The sequence below is a fragment of the Strix aluco genome, chromosome 19 (genome assembly GCF_031877795.1).
Source record: "Strix aluco isolate bStrAlu1 chromosome 19, bStrAlu1.hap1, whole genome shotgun sequence".
Taxonomy (NCBI): Eukaryota; Metazoa; Chordata; class Aves; order Strigiformes; family Strigidae; genus Strix; species Strix aluco.
The window spans coordinates 11661531-11686127 of record NC_133949.1 but is presented as its reverse complement, the minus strand read 5'-3'; the positions used below and the strand labels follow the sequence as shown (position 1 = coordinate 11686127).

The 24597-nt window shown below is 38.4% G+C and overlaps 1 protein-coding gene across 3 annotated transcripts; it reads left to right on the top strand.

The window, feature by feature from the left end:
- Positions 1–954: 954 nt before the first annotated feature.
- On the top strand, positions 955–24343 carry SLC6A4 (solute carrier family 6 member 4). Of its 3 annotated transcripts, none has more exons than XM_074845453.1 (15): positions 955–1416; positions 7683–7829; positions 8103–8719; positions 9448–9582; positions 10479–10698; positions 11117–11255; positions 11645–11779; positions 13657–13760; positions 14460–14587; positions 14955–15067; positions 15843–15974; positions 17177–17276; positions 17656–17756; positions 19713–19880; positions 20637–24343. In XM_074845453.1, exons 3-15 carry the CDS (start codon positions 8257–8259, stop codon positions 20709–20711), a joined length of 2013 nt encoding a protein of 670 aa, XP_074701554.1. In that variant the 5' UTR covers positions 955–1416; positions 7683–7829; positions 8103–8256; the 3' UTR covers positions 20712–24343. The 3 variants fall into 3 exon arrangements, with proteins under 3 accessions (XP_074701554.1, XP_074701553.1, XP_074701552.1); XM_074845452.1 differs by having other exon boundaries at positions 7683–7887; XM_074845451.1 differs by lacking the exon at positions 7683–7829.
- The last annotated feature ends 254 nt before the right edge of the window (positions 24344–24597 follow it).

The window sequence follows — 24597 nt, the reverse complement described above, 5'->3', positions numbered from 1 at the left end:
ATGCTACTATCTGTCCTTGCAAACTCTTCAGAATAGACAAAAGAGGGGGAAGGCTGTGAATGATTATAATATGCAAGGACACTAACTTGTGGGGTTTTTTCCTGTCCACAGCTAAGCGGAGATTAACAAAACCAAAACTGTTTATTTTGGAAAGAAGAGTACATGAGGGGAATTCAGCACAGCAGAAAGAAGATGAGTTAGATACTGCTATTTTCACTAAAAGAACAATGAATCTCTAACACAACTGAGGGCGATGAGCTTAATTTGACAAAACAGTTTTAATATCCTGGCCACAAGCATTTCAGAGAAAGCAAAAATTATTTTAACCTCCTTAATGTTTGCAATTGCAATACCTGAGGCATCCTTGAGATGGTGCAAATGACATGCTGCTGACTGGCTGCTGCTATCATTAAGGGACCAGAAGACAGAAAAAGGAAAGTGCTAATTATATCCCTATGCTTTTCAGTTTTCAGAGTTTGTTTTCTTTTCAATTGTTTGGAACAAGTCTCTGAAAACTGGCTGCCACTTACAGCAAAGCTGCTGTTGCTCTAACAATTAGCTATTCTTACTTGTCCCCATTCTGGTTTTCCTCTTCTTTTTTTTTCCCCAATCTACCACCTGAACTATGGCACTATGATTTATGACTTTTTATAAACAAATGGTAAAGTCTAGGAATGAAGAAATTCTGGGTGAAAGAAGCTGGAGGAAAAAAAGCATGTTTCAGAGGTTGAGTGAGATATTTTGAGGAGTAATAGGAAAAAAAGGAAATTACTTGTTGAGCTTACTGAAGCAGCAAAATGCTTTTTAAAGAATTTGTGCTTAATGCTTTAAAACAAGTCTTTTTTTCTTTATTAAACTAATGTAAATGTTCAGCAATATAAATTATTCTTTCCAAGCCTTTTTATTGTGATAACATCCCAGTCTTCCCCACCTTTCTGTAATCTACAGACCCACCTGCAAACTCGTAATTTACTGACTCCCTCAAAACTTCCCTCCTGTTTGTTGTCTCCATCATCATCACCATCCTGTTATTTATAGCTGTAATAACAGCCAGCAAAACTGTCCCTTACCAGAAAAGCTTCCCTCCTCCTCACTCTGCCTTCACTGGATCCTGCTCTTTTGAACTGATCAGAACGGACAAATGTAGCCACCCACCTCTAGGAGGAAAACTGAGCTGCAGCCCTGGTGAAACATAAAGTTTATTTGACTGAAGTGACGCAAAAATTCTTAAAGAGCTCTTTGGCAGCAGATTATCTGGAAATCAGACCATGTGAGGGGGATTGGTGTACAAAAACCTCACCAAGATGCTGAGTTGCCCACAGGCTGAGTCCCCGAGACTCCGAAGTAAATGTGGGTGAAGGTTACTCAAGCTTGGATAACTCCAAGGAAAGCGCTTCGAACCCATCCGCAGGACAGGTACTTTATGATTTTAATTTTAACACACTAACTAAAGTACTTTTTGAAATTTAGACAGACTTCTAGTCAGCTGTCTTCAGAGCCTACCTTCTAAAGCAAGCAGATACTGAAGGTTCATTAACTTTCACTCCTCTTTCAACTTTGGTTATAAAATCTGAAATACTAATGACAGTCTAAAATATGTATACTATATTTTCTTTCATTTTAAATTAACTTTTAGGATCTTAGAGTAATTTCTAAAACATTGGGAAAATGTACATCTAACAAAGCTTTGGGGGTAAAAATGTTACATTGATTTTTGCCAAAAGTTTGCTTTGATTTTTCAAACTTTTTATGCTTTTTCTTGCTTTTCTGATGCCACATGCTCTCCTCAGTCTTGTTCAGGCACTTGTTCAGCAATTATGAATGTTAGGAGTCAAATGCTTGTAGCAGAACATGTTATGACAATTTGAAATTAGAGTTTTGGCAGTCCACATAATTGCATTACAAATGTAAAGTTTGTTTAAAATTTACCAAAAAAAGCATTAAACTATAAGGAAAAACGAAAGAGGCAGAATCTGAAGCAAAAAAAATTAATACAAACTGTTATTTATTTTAAAAGGGTAAAGTAAGCTTTTTTAACCATATTAAGTATATTTTACAAGGTAAACTATTCCAGCACAGTAAATTATCTAACTCAATGGGACAGGTTTATTATAAGTAATAAATGTGAAGAGTATGTCATATATATTTATAGTCGATCATGTTTACTGCTGAAACCAACTGGCTTGCTGGGTTAGTTTGCTAAGTAATATGGAAGTTTAAGTGAGGAATGCAATGTAACTGAATATATAAATAATCATGGAAAACATGTTCTGATGTGTTAAGAAAGCCTGGGGAGCAAAGGATTGTGCATCTACTGGCTTTGGATCTTGGAAATGTTGTGGAATTTTTTTCAATGTGTGTTGTTAGCTGTCAGGCATTTTACCAGGAAAGGTCTCATACACTTAGGCTTTGTCTTCTGGTGCTTTTGATGAGTAAATTGACTATAATTTTCCTGGAAAGTACTTTGTAAACTTGGCATATAGCAAATGACTGTTGTAGGTCCATTTTCTAATTGGACAGTGTGTGATGATTTTCAAATGGTTATACAAATTAATAAAAACTGCCCCAAAACTGGAATTTAATAAACCCCCTAAATTATTCCCACACATGGAAACATGCAGAGCATTTAAGCTCTTTCCTGCTTTTCTCCATGGAAATATAAACCACCGAGTTTTCATTAGAAAGAGTTTTAAGAGCCTAAAGAAATATTCATTCTGTATCCTGGTGTCCTTTCTGATGCTAAAGTTTTAACTCTTTTACAAAACTGTATTTCTGCAGCTCTGTTGATCTGGCAATCTGTATCCTATAGAACTTACACAACCTAATGAAGCCCATCTATGGGATAAGTGTTTCAGAAAGAACTGAAGTAGAACTTGGAGCCTGAATAAAGGGGCTGTAATTTGGAGATAGCCATTAACAAGTCTCCTTCAAAGAAACGTCAACTGGAAACAATGGTGACTGTTTCTTTACTTTCTTTAGGTAAAAACATTACAAATGTATATATGCCAGTGTGCATATGCTTGTGCAGCCAGTCTTTGACTGGACTCTGCAAACAGGTCTTTTATGTGAAACACCGTGCCCATTAATTTGCCTGTGCAGAGTTATATTAAGGAACAGTGCTCTGTTTATTTGGTGATGTTTGCTGTGTTATGACTCTTCCTTCAAGTTTATATAAATAATTTGAGGAAAAATACAAAAGGAATATCACTCCCTCTAAGCTTATCTGTTTCCTTGCACTACATATAGACACACTTGAGCCATAAAATACATTTTCTTCCCCCACCCCCCTCTGTTCTTTAAATGACTGTCATCAATTTGGCAGCATTCCCAGTACAATAGAGTGTCTGTCTTCTCAACAAATTTTTAAAGGTAAAAATCTCTTTTTCCTGCTGACTTTTTAATTTCAGACTGAAACATGGACAAGATTATGACATAAAACTCACAGTACAGGTTTATATTCCCCCAATACTATTGCTTTCAGAAGCACTATTTTCACATCTTACCTCTATTTAGCCTTATTTGGGAATACATGAGTTAATAAGAGAGAGCTCACTATTTATACCATTCTTACTTTGGTAAGTAGCCTTTTATTCTCCCCGAAGGGCCATTGTCTCAGTGGGACTACTTGTTGAGTACAGTTCTACTCTGTTTTAGTGAGACAGCCTAGGGCTGTGTGAGGAGATAGGGTGAAGACCAGAAATGTTTACTGCTACGTGTATCAGAGTCCAGTACCTGGAAACACCCTGTTGGAGGGTCATGGTCGATATTGTGGCTCAGAGGTGAGAACAGTCCTACAGATAAACAACACAGCCTTTTCCTGTGTGGGCTACGTGATTTATGTCTTGTCATACAAACTTCTTGCTTGATTTTCTAGATAAAAGTAATTTCCTTGGACTCTTTCCACTTACATACAATTGCCTCTGTGAACTGCATCTTCACTGCAAGGTGTACTAGGCAGTCAAGCAGCTTCCCAATTTTAACAATCTTAAATACTTTGTGAGAAAAGTGAGGTTTAGGTCAAGTTAACAGAAACTTTAATGTTTGATTCTGTTTGCTAACACTGTAGGCTAACTTTTTGTCTCGGAGTTCAAAGTACTTTAAGTCTTTGCAAGTGCTAGCATGTAATGGACAGAAGTAAGGCAGATGGAGGAGCAGTGGGAGCGATAGTGGTAATGTGAGTTCTGCTACAGGAATGCAGCCGTAACCCAGTGAGGGGCTGGTGCTCCAGCAAGCACTGGTTTATAAAATCAGCACATGGAAAAAGAACATAATTTGTATGAAGTGAAATATATGCAAATATACAAATTTTGCAACTGTGTGAGTTAAAATGTATTTGATCATTTGGAGACGAGTAACGATTTTTGTAGTCATGCAGTGAGGCTGAACAAGCCTTGTGCTGGGGAGTTCAGGAAGTCAGTGCTGCCCCACCTCAAATAAAGCATTCTCCAGGTGACTTGAGGCATTGAAATTTGCCTCCCTTGAAGCATCTGGTATTTGCTGCACTTCAACCTAATTGTTTTAATCTCCTAGACACATTAAAAGTCAATTTTCTCCTTTAAAAAAATAGAACAGGAAAATAATTTTATTTTTACAAACCTAGAAATATTTGTTTTACGACATGGCAGAGCATTAAAGGAAAGGGATTCCCACACTGCCACGAGAGGTCACCGCATGCCTCAGGAAATAAGGCCAGTTGTGCATCTCCCTGCTGGGGAAGGAGCTGGACCCCAGGACAGGGATGCTTCTTGAGGATTGCCTTGATAGAGGCAAAGGAGTTGGCTTTGTGCATCGAGGGACATGCAGGGCTTTTACATCTACAGTGCTGGTTCCAGTTTAGCTTTGTGTGGGAGTAACCAAAAATTATAATTTAATTAATATTTGGCTTATGTGAACTGCGTTGGTGGCTTCAGCCAAGCTTGTAGAAACACATGTCTTCAATTATTCATCCTAGTGTTTTCAACAAACAAGCAAAGCAGGGAATAGTTGTGGAGGACACACTGGTTGTTACAGGGTGTCTCTCCAGAGCAGAGCTGAGGGTCATTCCTCTTTAGTCACCCTTGCGTAAGGAGGAGTGCAGTTTAGAGGGATGGCAGCACAGCACCTTTCACGTACTCCGGGGCAGCACAGCATTATGGAGATGAAAACTGCCCTTTAGAATAATCTCTGTTCAGAGCTACCGGTGAGAGAAAAGGTGCAGATACTTAGGGCCTCTCAAAGGAGCAAAGTCGTGTCTACAAAAACCAGATCCAAACAAAATGAAGGCACAGCTATCTTCTTTTTTTTTTTTTTTCTTCTTTAGCTAATTATGTTGGTGATAAGAAGCCAATGTGTATTTATGTAAGAGCAACCTTTGCAACAGCTCAGATTGAAAATAGGTAATAAACTGCCATTTCTTATAACATTCACTATTGTCATTCTAGCACCTGTAATTACTGAGATGAAGCGGAGACTGAGGTGGGCAAAATCCTTCACTATTAGCATAATTTTCCCATGGATATCTTCCCTAGTGGTCCTAGAGTACTTTTCAACCCCAAGAGCTATAGTTCTGCAGCTGTTTACACTGTAGTGGTTACAATTTCTTCAGATAGATTTTTTTTTTTTTTTCTTGAATTATAACAAGAGGAGGGGAAAAGTACATTCTCCCACAGTTTTTTACAGCATAATGAAATCTTCTGATTCTGTAACTGTTCTGTTTTCATGTGCCAACTATGCTACTGTGAACACCACTGCATAGCTGTAGAGTCCATCACTCCAGAGATTTCCCAGGGTGGCTGACGAGCTGTAGCTCTGTTTCAGAAAGGAATAGTTCAAATTCCAGCTGAAGCCCCTGAAAGTTCACAAATCATTTTGCATATTTGAGGCTCAAACTACTGAAAATTCTACAAAAATATTGCAAATAATGTGATATTTCTTTCCTGTGGTCTGCAGAAGACCAGAAGGAGCTTAGATCTGGGTAAGACAACTATCCTGATTGTCACAGAGACGGGAAATCAACAACACATTCAATGACCTCTCCTCAGCAAAGAAATTGCCAAGAAGTATCCATGTGCAGAAATAAAATGTTTTACAAATACAGTGAGAGTTTAAGTCTCAGATATGGAAAATTTAGTCTCATGAGATAACGCAGTTAAATCAACATCCTTTACTGCTTTCCCATTTATGAGTAAGAGGTGTAAAGTCCAGAAGGGCTCAGATTACTTTTCCATATTCCTACCTTATACTTAACATGCTCTATACAAAGGGAGGACTGGCTGTGGCCTTTCCTAGGATTTTTATGTTGCCACCAGTGGTCATAGGACTCTTTCCATCTACATAAGCTCTTGGGGGACATTTGGAAGGTTTCGGACTCCAAAGACATTCAGGTTTTATAGTCTTGCAGGTAAAACAGAAACTCCTTTGCTGTAGTATTCTTCTCTGGAACTCTGAAGATGTTTCAGTCTTTGTGGATGATTAACTAATGGTAACGAAGTACTGCTCTTGTAAGAATTCAGCATTAATGATGCACTGCTTGCTATAGATGAAAAGAACATTATCTGCGTAAAGACAGAATGTAAGCCTGAAGAACTAGAGACTTCTCAAAGTTGTAAACAACACCTTCAAGTGACTTTTCTCTTGAGAACATGCTCCTGTTTACTCTGGAGCTCGGTAACTTTCCTCCTCTTTCTGCTTGCACTGGTAAATGTTGAGGAAGAGGTTTAACAAACTGTCTTTGCACAAGGCTGAAAGCTGGGAAAAACTTGAGTTTTAATACCTCTGGCAATGAGCAAATTCTAGCAAAGAGCAAATAATATCCCTTCTTTGCTTTAGTTTTTCCAACAGCTGAAAGTGAAATAATGCTTATTCTTCTGCTGGGATGTGACAATGATATTTACTGTGGTAAAATGCTTTGAAAAGGGAAAATTAGATGTAATGATAATAATTTAATCTGTGGTGGCATCGTGTCGATTGTGTAACATTTTGCTAACTATAAAGCAAGGTTACTACCCTAGGGAATTTACAGCACAGAGGATCAGCTCCTATTTCAAGATTTTGTTGAGTAAAGGCAGCGGGGCATTTACACTACCTGAACAAATGAGCAGAAAACAAAACATGATCCACTGAAACACAATTCTTTTTCTATTCTTTTTGTTCTGAAGGAAAAGTTAATTGGTTTATACTTTTTCTTTATTTTGGGATGGTTTATTTCCCCTGAATTATGCTTCTGGCATATATGAAGAGGGCAGGTAAAGCCAGGGATTCTCCCAGTGCCTGTTTTTCTGCTGGCAGTGGTCAGTAGCACAGGAGTAGTGCCCACTACCCTTCCTGAGGCTGGAACCCCAGTGTTAGCAGATCCAAACAGAATGAAAGATGCCTTTATTTCCCCAAGGAGTTAAATAAAACTGGGGACAAGTTTCATCCTTTAGACCCGCATGTTAGTTTACTCAAAACCATCAGATTGAAGTTTTCTGATCTTTTTTTCCTTGTTATTAGTGTTGACTGAGCCTCAAAAGTTAGTTGATGCAAAACCACTGAGATTTAAATACTTTTCTAAACTTTCATGTAAGCCTTCTAGGTCTGCTGCTAAACATAGCAGACGCTGTGGGATTTCTGAAGAAAGGTGGTCACGAAATAAAATTTGTATATCCATTGTTATCTCATATTTGTTTAATTAATTCTTTTCCCTTCATACTGGGTGAATCCAGAAACTGCCAGTAGAAGTCACAGGATGAACTTACGAAAATGAAAATACAAGCCACACTAAACTCTGCCCTCATTTTCACAAACTGAGTGTAAAACCAGTGTTCAGAGGGAGAACATGGTACCAGAAGACAGCAGGACTGTGACTGCCTGTGAGTTGTTCAACAGTGCACAAAGTCCAGCAAATCTGCTGGAGAGGTTATAAGCCAGGTATATCAACTTCTGCTGTAGAAGATGATGATTGCTTCATTCCTTTCTCTGTACAAAACCCTGAATGCATTATCTGCTAAATGATTCACATTGCATGCCATGATGGTTAATTATGTCCAAATGTATTTTAATCACAGAATCTGTCAGTTGTAACTTGAAAGTTACCAGCATCAGCAAGCCCTGTAATGGATTTTTAACTATTTATCATTTCTTAGATGGTGTTTGTGCCTTCGATCTGATGGATTTAAATATGGAAGAGGAATTCTAGAAGTGCTGGGAATACACTGGGAATAAAAGTGTGGGAAGAAGAGCCACAAGGGGACTCTGTTGCTGTTTGTCTGCAAGTGATCAGAACAAATCTCAGAAAAAATGGAAAAAAACGCAACAAGCAATGAGACTGAGCCGCTGACTTCCAAGAAAGATGTCTCGGACTGTAAGGAAGGAGAAGATTGTAAAGAGAATGGACTTCTGGTCAGGAACCCTAAATCGGCCCTACGGCTAGTAGAAGATGGCAACAAAGTCCATCCCGGCCAGGGAGATAAAGGGGAGGCAGCTCAGATCTCCAATGGTTATTCAGGGGTTCAGAGCTCTGTTCCCTGCAATGGAATGGGAGAGGTGGAAGATGCCCAGTGCACCGCCCCAGCAGCCACAACCACTACTACAACCACCACTTCTACCACCTGCGGAGCAGAAGGCCAGCAGCAGCTGATGGAGCTAGAAGACAGAGAGACCTGGAGTAAAAAAATTGACTTTCTACTCTCTGTCATTGGATATGCAGTGGATCTGGGAAATGTGTGGAGATTTCCTTATATATGCTATCAGAATGGAGGAGGTTAGTGACTAGTTCTGTCTGCTGTTCCTTAATGCTGAACTTCCTTGCTTGTAAATGGATGATTTAGGGGCTTATTTTAATATCGTATATAACAAATGACCAAGGGGAAATTACTTACTTTTCAAGCAAACTGGAAAACCTTAATATTGGGATAGAATGACTGGACACATTAAAATGGAAGAAAAACTATTTAGCAAGATCTAAAAAATTAGTACAACTAGAAGCTGAGAGGCAGTTAGGTGCAGAACCACCTTCCAAGAGAAAACACTCAATCCCTGTCCCAAAGAGTATTTTAAAATCCGATAAACCAACCTGTCAAACCCAACTCATCAGGAATGCTAGGTCTTAAACTCTCTGACCCATCAGCCACAATATAATCAAGGAGATCTCGGAAAGGACTCTAACAAAGGCATTTTACTTAAGAAATTAATTATTTTATCTGTAGCCCATCTCACAATTGTATCCATTGTAGCCAGTACAGTCTTGGTGCATCCTATGTATACTTATTTCAGAAATGTAAGAAGTTTGGCCTGAGTGTTGCTTCTTATTCACACTGCTAAGCAGTTACTCTTATGAGAAATCCCATGGTAATTCAGTGTGGCACACTGGCTAGGGAGGGGACATGCATTTTCCCTGTGGGATGAAAGGAACTGTTGTTTATGGACTGCTGGTACTGTTGGAAGAGAAGTCCTATGAAGAGTTACAATCATCTGCTTTCTTTCTTGCAGGAGCATTCCTCATTCCTTACACAATTATGGCCATCTTTGGAGGGATCCCTCTCTTCTATATGGAACTAGCACTAGGACAGTACCACAGGAATGGGTGTATTTCAATTTGGAGAAAAATATGTCCTATATTCAAAGGTAAAGAAGGGAAATGGAAAATAACTAGGAACCTTCTGAATAACTCAAAGATTTCCTAGAATAGTGAAATTCTGAAAAAAATATTAAAATCTCACAAAACAAAGTGCTGGTTTTGGCTGGGGTAGAGTTAATTTTCTTCACAGTAGCTAGTATGGGGTTAAACCATAACACAAAATAAGGCTTGTTCTACACAAGATTTTGGCTTTACAAAGAAAGCTTTCATAAAACTTTATGTACACCTGCAGATGTGTGTGTATATTCTCATATACACATATGATGTGCAACTCTCACATTGACTAGATAGAGGCCAGTCCACTTTCTCTCACCAAAGCCTGAAAATATAAAAAAACCCAACCAAAACCAAAAAATGTAATTAATAAAGTAAGTGCAACATTACTGAATTCAAGGCAAAATTAAAACCAGGAAATAATGAAGATCTACTATTTCTATTACAAAGATATTACGAAGAAATGATTCTTCATCTTCAGCCTGGTCTGTCAATTCCCATCCTACCACAGAGTCTTCTAGATTAAAAGGGCCTGTTCCATATGCTTGTTTATTCTTGCTTCCAGTGTTATAGCTCTAGTCTTGTCTTTTTTATTTACTGAGAGTGCAAGATGCCTATTTCTAAATTCCAGGAATTTAGGAACAGATGAAAAAAACCTGTAAGTATATTGTGTCTTGATTAAGAATGCTTTCTTGGAATCAGAGCCTGAGTGTTTCTGAAGCCACAAGAAATTCCAGTGTCGTAAACTCGAGAGAGAATATGTCTGCCTTCCGCAGAGCTGCCTTAGACAGTTACTAATTGTAGTTGATGTGATAACCAATTCCCTCCTTTTTTTTTTTTTGGCCTAAAACTTACACTGGTTTCATGTAATTATTTCCTGCCTTACTAGGAATTGGCTTTGCCATCTGTATAATAGATCTTTACGTAGCCTCCTACTACAACACCATTATGGCTTGGGCCTTTTACTACCTCGTATCCTCCTTCACGGCGGAGCTGCCATGGACTAGCTGCACAAATGCTTGGAACACAGGCAACTGCACTAACTACTTCAGCAAGGACAACGTCAGCTGGTCCCTGTACTCCATCTCTCCCGCAGAAGAATTTTATACGTAAGTGCATGTAAGTGAGGACAGTAATATTAGACAGAATGGTGGAACGTGTAGCAAGCTTTTCTTTGGAGGGGGAGCAGGGCTGTTTATTAATGGTACCCTTTTCTGAACTATTCAAATAACTAAATACTTGTAGGTGTATTGAAGCTTAGGGTGTAGGGGAGGGTACTCTATTTTAGAGCAGAGGTTCCCAACCACTGTCAGCTGTCACCACTTATCATTTATCATCACTGGTGTACCATTAATATCAAACTTTAATTAAAAATAAAATCCAAAATTACATGACTCTGAAGGCTTCTTATCAAGGCCTCAGGACTACTTGTAATGCTCAGACCACAGTACAGGACTGTTCAAAGCATACTTAACGTAAGCATTTGTTAAAAAAATATCTATATTGTGTTTTTCTTTCCCTTTTCAGCCGCCACGTTCTACAGGTGCACAGGTCCGATGGGCTGGATGACCTGGGGGGCATTAGCTGGCAATTGACCCTCTGTTTATTGTTAATCTTCACCATTGTATACTTCAGCATCTGGAAAGGGGTCAAAACATCGGGCAAGGTGAATGCAAAAGCAAGACAAATCAACTCGGTACAGTCTAGTCTAGCAGCAGTTCTAAATGAGCCAATTAACTTGGCAGAAAATTATCTCAGATTGTCTTCATGACAGGAATTATAGGCTCATGTATTTGGGAAGCACTCACTGTAGAGTGACTTCTACTGTTACCCAAGTAATACAGAACAACAGTATGTTACGCCACTGTTCTCTGGACATGAACAACACTGCCAAGAGAAAGCATGGGTATAGATGTGCAAACTGTCTGTTTACAGACCTTCTGAGAAGTCCACGTGATGATGTAATAAATGCTAAGAGCTATAATAAGAATGACTCGTTATCACCTGTTAACTTTCTACCCATGGCAAATGCTACCTTGCTGTTTTCCCTCACAGGTGGTATGGGTGACTGCCACATTCCCTTACATCATACTCTTTATCCTGCTAGTGAGAGGTGCAACTTTGCCTGGGGCTTGGAGAGGTGTCCTCTACTATGTGAAACCTGACTGGCAGAAACTCCTGGCCACTGAGGTAAAAAACATTGTGAAAGGGTAGAGATTTGCTTTTAGCATGTCAGCATGTATATACTTCAATGTCTGTTTTCAGCATAGAGCATGACTAAACAAATGCCTTAGCATGGACTTAAAAGCCTGACTTCATGCTCTTGTTTAAACAGCCATGCTATTCTTTCCATAATTATAAAGATTTTTTTTTTAAAAGATTAGAGTCCACCATCAATTTAGCTTGAACTAATAGTAGAGTTCCCATACAGCGGGTGAATAGAATTAGTGATATGATTAGAAAGAAAACAAGTGACCAAACAATTTTTCACCAGGAAAATGGTGAACAGCCTGACATTGAGTGAGACACTCTGCTGCTACACTGCAACAAAATCCTTTACCTGTGACAGTCACACTGAGCAAACTAAATTTATTAAAACCCTAACAACTGGTCTAGCTGCAGGTTTTTTGGCTGTGAGGGGATCATTACACACTTGGGCAGGCTCTTCCACAGCCCAATGGTATCCACAGTTGCCCATGTTTAAATAGTGCAGGTTACTAGAGTCGAAACTTCAGCTTTCTGTCCTGTGACAAGCTTTGGCAGATAAGCCCAAGGAGACTCTCTGCAGCCACCAACCAAAACATGACTCAGTAATCCATGCAAGTGCATGGGGAGAAGGAATAAATCGGTTGGGCTTGCAAGATTTAGAAAGAAAGGGGGCATGAGGACAAGGCTGAGCTAACCAACAAACCCCAGGCATCTGATTGAGCTTTGAACTCTGTGGATGACAAGTAGTCCATCAGGCTCAAGGCTGCACTTACTTCACTGCCTATGAAAGTGTCTAGTGAGGAGGGTGATGGAAAAACCCCAAAGCAATAAATACTACAAATACAAAGATTAAAAATTCTAATGTTTGCAAGTCTGCTGCTGCCCAGCTGATATGGAGAGTTTTGAATGAAGAGGAAATGAAAAGACACCAGTCTCTGATAAAGCAGCATCTCCAATAAGGGACCAACATCTTCTGAAAAAGCAATAAAGGGCATTGATATTGTATTGGATGTATCTGAAGTGAGGACAGCAGATTGCAATCTGTGTGCTGGACGATGACAGAGCTCTGTCTGTGGATGATACAGGATGGCCTCACACGATGGAAGAGAATATTAGAAATGAGTTGTAATGAACTCCATGTTTCAATCAAAAGAGGATAAATGAATGAGGACTTTCACCTTCAGAAAGAGGGCTGATACTGTACTTTACCAACACTACTCATTAAGGCTATGGCCACTTTTCAAGTACAACAGGCTTTTCATAACAAGATCATCACACTTGCATCTGTCATGGCTACAACAAAGCTGAATTGAGTCCCAAGGCCTAGAACTGCATCCACACTGTCAAATATATTTCCATAAATCTAGCAAAAATCTCAGCAGTGTTCATCTACTACTTAGTCTGGAGGACACACAGCCAAACACAGCCAAAACTATTCCACAGCACACAGAGTTTGGAGGAAGATGGCCCAATCCCACTGCAAAATCATGGATAGAAAGTTCTCTATACATTGCAAAACTTATGTTAAACTGATTACAGGCAAATCACTGTGAGTTAATCTAAGATGCTGTCAGAAGTGAAACTGCCAGTGAGTACTTACAACAGTGTAAAGAGCTACAAGAAGTACTGCATAGGCACTAAGAGCACTAAAAGTATAGTGGATATTTACAACTCTCACAGATCTACAATAAATGTTCATATTTCAATATGCTGTCCTTAACAAAATGTTTGTTAGACCAGGACTAGGATACAGGCAGGCTAGTGAAAGACGGTTTTGCAGGCATAAATGATATTCTGAATAAGCCAAACTCATTCAATCTCTTTCATGTCACTTTTTCTTGATCTTCAATATTTTTCAGGTCTGGGTGGATGCAGCAGCTCAGATTTTTTTCTCCCTTGGTCCAGGTTTTGGGGTCCTATTGGCTTACGCCAGCTACAACAAATTCCATAACAACTGCTACCAGTGAGTTCTACCTTATTCTCTAAGTAAAACTGAGTTTAAAAAAAGTAACCGTGGGTATTTACAGAAAAAGAACACAGTGCTGGTGAAAGGCACTGAATTGTCAGACCTGTGTACATACAAATCAGACAGAAGCGTAACAGAACAAAAGTCCTTATTGAAAGAACCTGCAATCTACAACATTTCTCCTCTGTTGTGCCTACCCTAAAGAGAGATAATCTCTACCAATTACAGGAAGGAGTCTAAGATGTAGAAACGTGCCACAACAAAATGAACTAACCTCCTGCCAAACAATCACATTATAATTATTTAATCTCAGTGGTCAGGTCAGAAGTGACTTTAGAGTCTTGAGCTGAAAGGCAATTTATAGTTGTTTTCTCAGTATCTTAAACACTAATTAGAACTTGTAAAATAAAATTCTCAATTCTTTAATATTCCTACGGTAATTCCTATTTTTTTAAAACACCACTATGCATCCAGCATTCAATCCAGTGTCAGACTAATGTTACAGCACCTGTTTGAAGAAGAAAAAGTAGTCATGGTTGGGTGTTTTTTTCTTTCAAATCTGCTGGGTTTTTTTCCACTGTGTTCCTTTAGTTTTTCTAGGATACTATCCAGATCATTAACTCACCCCACCTGGTAGTAAACTACCCTTTCTAGCAGATGCTGATTCCCTGATATGAGTTAGGTCTTCTGTTGCAGAGATGCCCTGGTTACCAGTACCGTGAACTGCGTGACTAGTTTTGTGTCTGGATTTGTCATTTTCACTGTGCTGGGATACATGGCTGAGATGAGGAATGAAGATGTATCAGAGGTTGCCAAAGACACTGGTAGGCTACCTTTTTGTACACATCTCTCAAACTGCTTTTAAGATAGAATGTATTTGTATATTATCTTCTAGATCGAGAACAGCCCAAATTATGCAAAATATTTAGTATGTAATTCAGGATACTGCCTTACTTTATGACAAGGGCACTGTTATAAATACACAGTGCTGCTAAAAAATTATTCCATAAAGACAGCATATAGAAGTCATACTGCATGCAGCTTCACAGGCGTGGTGGTAACTGCATCCTGCAAAATAGCCTGGGGGGAGAAGTCTTCCCCTGGAAGACAACATGGTACAGTGAAACAGCCTGTCCTCCTCGCAGCAGTAGCACACTAACAATTATCCCTAATTCTCCGTTCTGATATCAGGACCCAGCCTTCTCTTCATTACATATGCTGAGGCCATTGCAAACATGCCTGCTTCCACTTTCTTTGCCATCATCTTTTTCCTGATGTTACTCACGCTGGGATTAGACAGCACGGTGAGTAGACAGTAGGTGAGACCGCGGACCAGTCAGGTATTTGGTGTATGGCCTTAACCCCGCAAACATCACAAGAAACAGAATTACAAATATTGTGCCATCGCTAAAGGGTTTAAAGCAGGATTGGCATCTCCAAGACAGCAACTTTTACTCCAATTTGGACCTAAATAGGCCTAAATAAAATGAAATGATTTGTCAGTGTCATACTGTGACAATTAGTAACAGACCTGGAAACACAACCAAAGCACTTGATTCATAAACTCCCAGTTGAATGCACCTTCCAGGCTCCTCATCTCTTGTAAACTTACAAAGCAATTATTAAAGTCTGGAATTTTTTTCACACTAATTGGATTTAAAAGATGGGAGCTGGAGGTGGCCTTCTCAACAGCACTGCGAAGAGGAGATGTTCCAAAAACATGCCATGTGAACTGGTTTTTGCAGGTTGAGAATCAGCTCCTTCCAGGAAGGCTAAACTCAGCTGATTTCACAATCTTGATTCTGCTGAGCCACCTGCCACTTATCAGCATCCTATGACTTGTAATATAGTACTTCCCCTGGGTGATAGGCACTTCCTACAGATATGTGAAGACTAAATCCCCACTTCAAGGAGTTTAAAAGTTCTGAAGAAAAACTGTCTAAACAACAGTCACACCAACTCTACAGGCAGAATAAAGCACCAGTGTTTCAATGACTTAAAGCACCTTTAAGCATTTAAACATACTTTAAAGCAATTAAAACTGCCCTCTATTTTCAGTGATTTTTCCATGCTTTTCAGTTTGCAGGACTAGAGGGAGTGATTACTGGAGTACTGGATGAATTCCCGCATGTCTGGAGCAAACGCAGGGAATTGTTTGTCCTTGGTCTGACCATCGTTTGCTTTTTGGGGTCATTAGCAACACTGACATTTGTAAGTATTTTACCCACTCCTCAGCTTTCCTTACTGGCAGTTTCCTGCAAATGAGATCTTGGACGGGGTAGTATTTTTTGAAGAGAGTTTCAAGAAGTCCAATTAAATCTGCAGCCTGTTTTCTTAATGCATTAGAAATCTATATTTGGAATGAATGTGAACAGTGTATCTCATTAGGAAATGTGTTGCAAAATGATCCTATTGCAATTCAGCAAAACTCTAATGTGCTACACATCATAAATGATGCAGCCGCTGCTTCAACCGCTGAATCAGTAAGCAGACAACCTTCCACATTCTGTATGTGGTTTACTTCTGGTTCTCAAAAGCTCCATGTTTAAAAATAATAAGAATTGTTATTTTAATTTTCGCAACCTTTGGAATGTATTAATTGAATTAAATAAAATATAAATGAAAAATGAAAAAATGAAAAATGAAAAAAAAAAAAAAGAATTAGAAAAGAATGATCAAAACATTATCTGCCAGAAAATGCTGTAATTGACTGTTGCTCTTCAAAAATTTCTAGCAATGAATTTCCTGGATCTTCCTCATCAAATCAGGCCAGAAATCATGATCAGTCACAATAAATAGTCTCTGTGGGGCTTGTGGGATTTCATTTTCATAACAAGCAACATTCTGAATAATGAGTGTAATGATCATAAGGGACAAGGAAAAAATTCTTGGCTTTCCTGTCATGTTTCACTCCACTTGCTCATTTATGTGCAACTTCCCATTTAAAGCGTTTGCTGTAAAAGGAGACTTAGTTCCTCTTTGAGACACAGTGCTCTCCTCCTTCATGATTCTAGATCCCAAATGGAAAGAAAGCAAAATAACACCTTATTTCCTGTTCAGTAACTGACTCACGTTGGCAAAAGAAGATGCCATCACAGAAGGCATGCAAAAAGCCATCCCATCAACCCCCACCACATCTCATTAGTTCATTAACATCCATCTAGAACAGCCAGCAGGTTCTTTTTTAGCTTTTCCACATGGCAGCCCCACTGGTGAAATATGTTCACAGAGAGCGACCAGATCAGCAGCACGCTCAAGGATTTCACTGGCAGGAACAGCCACAGAGCAACAGAACTGACTGAATTACCCATGTGTGAATGTTCTGGTCCAGACGAAGGCAATAATAAACAACAGCATTACAGGATTTCCCTGACTGGGTCTTTGGTTCACTGATAATATGGTCTCCTTTCTAGGGAGGTGCGTATGTGGTAAAGCTGTTTGAAGAATACGCCACTGGTCCAGCTGTCCTAACAGTCGTGTTTCTGGAAGCAGTTGCTGTGGCCTGGTTCTACGGTAGGTCTACTGCCACGTTGACAAACAACAGTAACGCAAATTCCTGAGCTTCTGCAGCATAGCATCTCCTCTCTTTCTGCAGACAAGATCACTGATGTCTCCAGAAAAAAGTTCACCAAACCTTCTTACAAACCCACCGATTACCAAATCTATGAGAACTATTATTAATTGTTCTCTGACAGAAGTACAGCGACACTTAAAAGTAACAAGAGCTATAATTCATAATAATTAAGAATTTAATATAAGTAAGAATCATAGGAACAAAACAGTCTTCTATGATGGATTCTGAATTTATTTTCTGTGCATACAAAATGCTGTGCATCTACTTAGGGAAACCTTCTATCTGCTGTCACCACTCTCCTCCCACCTGTCTCCACAGGCATCACCCAGTTTTGCAACGATGTGAAAGAAATGCTAGGCTTTACCCCAGGCTGGTACTGGCGAGTTTGCTGGGCAGCAATTAGTCCCATCTTCCTTCTGGTGAGTTTTCTTTATAGCTTTTTCTTTCCAGCACAAGAAAATTACCATTGAACAATGCAGCTACTTCTGAAAGCTTAACTACAGAATTTTCTTGTGAAGTACTTTAGTAATAATTCTAGCTAAACCAAAAAGGCTCAATTAGTGAAAAACCCAGTACAATGCTGCAAGGTCTTGTTACTAAATCCCCATTTTAAGGATTTTTGTAGATGAGCTAGATAAATAAGACCAAGTTCTAAATAACTCCTGTCCTTCCCTCTGCTGAACAAAGTTAATTTGTTTTGTTGCTTTATATCTACCTCAGCAAAATGAAGCAATAAAAGATGGTGATGAAACATACTGTTGGCAGAGGTGAACCAAGATAAGTAAATATACTGTCTCAGCAACCGCTGACTGACAACTTTAGAATATCCCACTTAAATTTTACAGCAGTTAATTGCAACCTTTATAAATCTATAATTTGGAATTGGAAATACTGTTCCAATGTTTGACTTGCCAGTATTATTGATAACGTTTTAATGTAAAGTGTTCATTTCCTGATCCAAAATTAGTTCATGCTATCTTTTATTGTTACTAGCCTTAGTGGGAGCAGAGCAGGTCAAGATGGAGTTTGTGAAGCACAGAATGTAGACTTAAGACCTACAGAGTGAATTCAAAACACTTGTAATGATCAATGTACAATTAACAGATTTTCATTTTATGACTCCCAGAAAAAGGAAAAAAAAAAGCTATAAATAAGTATGACACCGCCAATAATTTTTATACTACTGTCCTCTTTGTGATCCTAAACCAGTAAAATAAACAGAGGAATACAGCTCTGGTGATGTGGTTACTAGGCAGAGCTATTTGTATTCTCTGTGGAAACTAAAATAAGGAAAGCCCAGAAGGTAGTGTGTTATTTCTTTATTGGAAACTGCGCTGGTAATCCTGATGATACTCTGGAAAAAACTGAGTCAGAGATCCTTCCAACAATAGTCCCAAATATTATTCCTGTAGTATTAAACTAAAAGTATTTGTTGTTTCACAAGAAATTTTTCAGTCATGAAGGATATGCACAGGAAATGATCTAACAGCATTGATCGAGCTGATGATAGAATACTATATCCAAACTAGCATTAACATTTGCAAAAGCTACTGAAGATCTGAAATGCTATGGAAAAAATTGTAGAAAATAAACAGAAAAAAATAGAAACTGTATAGCTTATCACAGAGAAAGCTGAAAGCTGATGTGATTAACACAGGTAAGTACTTTAACAGTATTTGAAAGAGTATTAAAAGGGTCCACAACCCAATAAAGAACAGCATAAAACAACATATTGACTGTGAGTTAAATTCAGACAAAGCAGAATTGACACTGATCATGATTAAATATGGGACAAATAGCTAAGGGAAAGTGTATACTTCCCATTTCTGGTGGCTTAAAATTAAGATGATGCCTTTCTGGAAGGGATGCTTTAGCCGCAATCAGGTTATAAGAGTCAGTACAAGAGTAACTGGATGAAATTCTGCACACTGGTACCAATCAATCTGATATTGTCCATCTAACATCTTTTTATCCTTTAAATGTACAGGCGTGGTCCTGAATTTTCTCTCTAATGCTTCTTAAGCAAGAACCACCACCATGTGTATTTATGGAACAAGCAGTCCATATGAGAATTTTTACCTAGCTCCTCTCAGTTACTGGTTGGGCTACGCTCTAAAGCTCCTGAGCATTTTTAAACTTCCTGAAGGAAAGTCTGGATATCCAAAAGTGCTTTGGGGTTTTTTTTGGTTATGTTTGGGTTTTTTTTAATCCATACTAATGTAATTTAGGATTTTTTCAGTGTCGACATATGTTTAATCCTTCTTGAGTCCTACTCATTTTTTTTAGTTCAGTGCTATGCTGTGGCACAGAGTTTCCTAAAGTAAATGTGTGCCACCAAAATACACGTATTCATACTTTGCTGTTTTCTTTTTCAGTTTGTCACTTGCAGCTTTCTGTCCAATCCTCCTGAGCTACGGCTTTTTGATTATAATTATCCCTACTGGACCACAGTAGTGGGTTACTGCATAGGAACCTCTTCTATCATCTGTATTCCAATCTACATGGCTTATCGATTGATTGTCACTCCAGGAACACTTAAGGAGGTATCCACAATGTTCTGTTGCGTCTATGACTGTTGGGAAGGAGGTGATTCTTAGAAATATTACGTGTAGATTTGTCTAGGGTCTGATGCCCCAGGACTTGAGTATTCTTGCTGTTCTGTTCCTAGCCAGCTGACAGCTAATTGTCTTCTGCCTATTCTGAGTGACTCACAAATCTCCCCAGGTCTTACTGAGGCTGTTGACATATTTGTATAAAATATTAAATCAAGTATTTTTTTTAAGCTCTGGTGAACTGGAGGTTTTTCCTAGAAATCACAGAAGACACAGTTCGGGTGAATGAGGCAGTGAAAGATTGATTCCCTTGCATATGTCTGTAAGAACAAGATTCTTTTTCTTTCCCACACTTAAGATTTCTCTGCCATAAATCTGTGGCAGCCTGTGAAGACATTTTTGGGATTTCTTGTAAGTTCATGTGAATACCAGTTCAGAAAGAATATGTTCAGTTGGCTCAAGGTATGCAAGTAAACTGCAACATCCTAAAGCATTAATACGGCATCTGTCAAACTTTGATTCAAATTATATGTTACAAACAATTAAAAAATAATGCTGTGCACTTCTGTAGCACCTTACATCTTCATAGTGCTGAGATAACGGAAATCTGGAACATCCTTGTGTGGTTCAAGAGGTATAACTCAAACCAGAGTCATGTTTTTATTATAAATCTCTTTCCAAATGGCTGTCAGGTTACCTATTATCTCTAAAATGAATCGATTTCTAACATTGATTTCTTTCCAACAGCGTATTCTGAAAAGCATTACTCCAGAAACAGCTACAGAAATTCCTTTTGGAGACATCCGCATGAATGCAGTATAAGCTAACCCGTTTTCTGGGGGGAGAGAGGGGGAGTATAAAATGTAATTTTCCCCATATTCTCCCCCTGCAAAGAATTACATTTCCAGCTGAGACAACAAATGGAGGAGTTTTCTGTGGAAGTTGTGTCACTGACAACAGGCATTTGGAAACATAATGCCTCCAGCACATTTATCCAAGCAATTCAATGAAATCTACTGTGCACTTCAAACCAGACTGAACTGACTGAGAACTAATTCATTCTGGAAACACGAGGACGTCTGTGTGCATGAGAATACCACTACTCCACGCGTGGGCGCTGGGGCTGTCTGAAAGTGTGCGTGACTGACTGCATAAGCCACTGTAGGACGAGTATCAGCGGGTAGGATTAGGTGTAGAATCCCAAATCTGTGGCAGTACTCCTGTATCTTCCTCAATGTGATTGTTCGTACTGGGCAATGTCGTATTCGCTTCTAAGGTTCTAATTGCTTAAACTACATTGAAAAATACAGAAATATTTCTGATAGCCATACATTACTTAAGTAACACAGGGTTTTATAAACTAGAAAAAAAAAACAGTAAATTCCCTCGGTTTGTAGTGGAGTAGACAGAGGAAGAGGAAACAATCCTGAGCAGCACTATATACAGCTCTGCATACATAGGCATAGGCATTTTCATTTCCTGCATTTTGTAGATGATAAAAGTTTTTGTTAATTGTTTCTTGCATAACAAATACTACAGAAGCATTTTTTGTAATGTTGTAGGCTTCACTTTCCTTTAGACCCAATTAAGCCACAAAAACTCATCATGGCTTACTTGACAAGTACCTAAGTGGCTAGCGCTTACTACACTGTTTTCTAACTAAGCTATTCACAAAATCATTGTCCTGACAGACCCAACGCTTACACCTACAGAAACTACAGACCAACAATGAATTTTTTTGAGTTCTGATGCCAAAAAGTAGAAAGATCTGCTTCGGGTTTTTTTTTTTAAATTTAATTTTGCACCTAAAATTTGCTGGAGTCTGTTGCTTCTTCTATTATTTCCTAGTACAGAACTAAAGTTTAGAATAATCCTTTTGGCTGGCTGACAAAAGTACATTTAACGATACAAACCACTTCCAAGATTTATTAGCTCATATTCTAATGTGAACACATTTGATTTTCACCCTGAAGAAGAAAAGGAAGGGAATTTTTTTTTTTTTTTAACAAGAAGTTGAGTGGAGTTCAGCAGGATTGATTCTCATCAGAACTATTTATATTAAATTTCAAGGCACTGATATGCAAATTAACTTCCATGCACATACTAACCTCTTTATTATATGCATACACACGCTCTCCAAAGGTAACTGCCCTTCAGACTGACTGCAATTGCCCAAAGTCAGTTGGAAAATAGTTCTGCTGCAGTTACGTGGAAGTTTATCTAAACCTAAGTAGGCATATTTTATGTAAAAACTGCATAGATTATAACAAAATAAAGGAGAAGATAGAAGTCTCTTTTGTATCTCATGGTCTACTTAGGCAATGTACTGCTAAATTCACAAGGTTATATATGCATTCATAGCAGCAGGCATTAAGAAACCTACTGAAGAGTTTACATCGATACGAAGAACTTGCCATACTAGAGGAAAGCAGTGATGGTGTGTTTGCTTTTTCAAAGCATTTTCATTGTTTCCGCCAAGGTGGTTCTCCCTTAGGTGTGCAGACACCTATTACACTTCAGCTATTGACTTGAATTCACTTAACTTTATGTCTCAGGCCCAACTTCCAAGAAGGAAATAAAGGGACAAGGACTGTTCTTTTGGAACTACAAACAAAAGACTCCTAAACTATTTTTAGAAAGGGAATATGTTCTTTCATTGCCACCAGGAAAAATATAATGTCTGTCTTACTGAACAGTTACTCCTGAGAAATAGTTTTGTAGCTTAGCCCCTAAGTATGTTTGAAAAGTACTTCCAAAACTGGCTTCATGGTGAGGAAAAGAGGAATGGTCTGGAAATTCTTTTAATATTGGAAAGCCATTAAGTTACCAATCAGAAAATTACTGTTTTAAGAACAGATTTTTCTGTTATGAATTCATTAAAAAAATATGTATGAAATGTCAATGTAAGATGAATGAGGTATTCATGTGTATCCAATATCAAGTGTGGGAAATGAAGGAGAAAACCCTACCCAGATTTTTCATTCTTCAGGCTGGTGTTCAACTACTGCTAGGTATTCTTCCTCCTAAATGTATAAGTATTTAGATAAATCTTACAAATAAAATTTCTTGCCAGACTTGATACTGTTTCATGCCAGGCTCATTAAAAAAAACACCCACCCCTCTGCAAAACCAACCCAAAACTTACAGTTCCAATTTTTGTTCATTTATGTTCCTTTTATTAGGAAGGCTAATGGTGGGGACAGAAATAGTTCAGTTAAATATGAGCATTATCTGTATCAAAGCCAAAGTTTCTCTTTCAGCCCTTAGAAACAAACTGAAACTGGGAACATTATTTCTAATTGAATAATTTGCAGAGTAATAATTGCAGAATCACTGCTACTGATGTTATTCTTTTATAACAGCATTTGAAATGGCAAAAGATGCATCTTTATTTGTGTTTTTTAAGACACTAATATATGACAGACATTGTATCTCTGGGTGGTTTTAGCACAGAATGCTGAGCACCTTCCCAAGAAATGTCACTGTTTTCTAGTGGCTTAAAAGTCAGCCAAGAAGCCCTGATATTAATACAAGCCCTGCAAGAGTCACTGTGTAAAATAGGGCAAGGTCTCTCAGCTTGAATTTCTCAGTTGAAAAATGAGAATGCTGCACTGAGTACAGATGTACTGAGAGAGGGTGAAAGTATGTAGACGTGCCAAGTCACAGGAAAAACATTTACAGAGTCCAGAAGATAATTTGTGATGCTAGATCTTTGTTCTCTTTTCACTAGGATAATCCAGTGTGAGGTTTTTATGGGAACAGGGGGCAAGGAAGCCCTCCAGAAGTGAATTTAAAAGGCTTTTCTTAATACAAAGATAAAATACATCCATGTTTTCATTCTATATAAGCTGAACTTGCAAGGCAGTTTAGTCCTCATTATTTTTTTGTTACATAGTATACTGGTTTGAAGTTTTCTAAATCTTCTTACGCTAAGTTTCTTTCTTAGTGTCTCTATTTAGCTGAGTGGTTGAAATATTGAGAAATTTATTTCATTTATTTTTGTAACTGATTCTTTTTTCTTCCTTTTATACATCCAATCTGAAAATATTTAGAGTAACCGATATTTATCAGGTAGCTGATAACATTAAACATTGTTTTTGTACAGAAAATAGTTCTATTGATACCAAATGGGCTGCACTGCAAGGCAAACAAATTCCTTCTCTTCAGTTCACCTTCTGCTTATCTATCCCATGAGTCTATCCTACCCTCTATTCTGAACAGTGAAAAGGAAGTTCTGAAACTGGTAAATTTTGACCATGTTTGCCTTTTAAGCAAAGAGAATTAAGCTAGTTTTAGCTGTACAGAACTAAGTATTCCCTCCAACTTGTACATGATGCACCTGTTATTAATTTATGCAGCTGTTTAGTTACAAGTGTTGCAAGCTGATTGTAAGTCATCAGTATGTGCCTTGTACTGTAAACTGTTATTGTAATAAATTTAATATTCATAATCCAGCTGTAGATGTCTCTTGTGCCTCTCTCTTATGAGGAGAACAAAGATAAAACTTAATTCCAAGAAAAAGCAGAGTATCTAGTCCAGTTTACTATACCAACAAGGCCTCTGACAAAACGCAGAGGATTTCCTTCAGTGTTTGAACCTTGACCCGCTGCTAAATACTCCTTCATTCCATTCCAACAGAAGAACCAACGCACATTACATTTGTCTAGACAGAACAGCAAAACCAAACTGATCCACACTTGGACTAAGT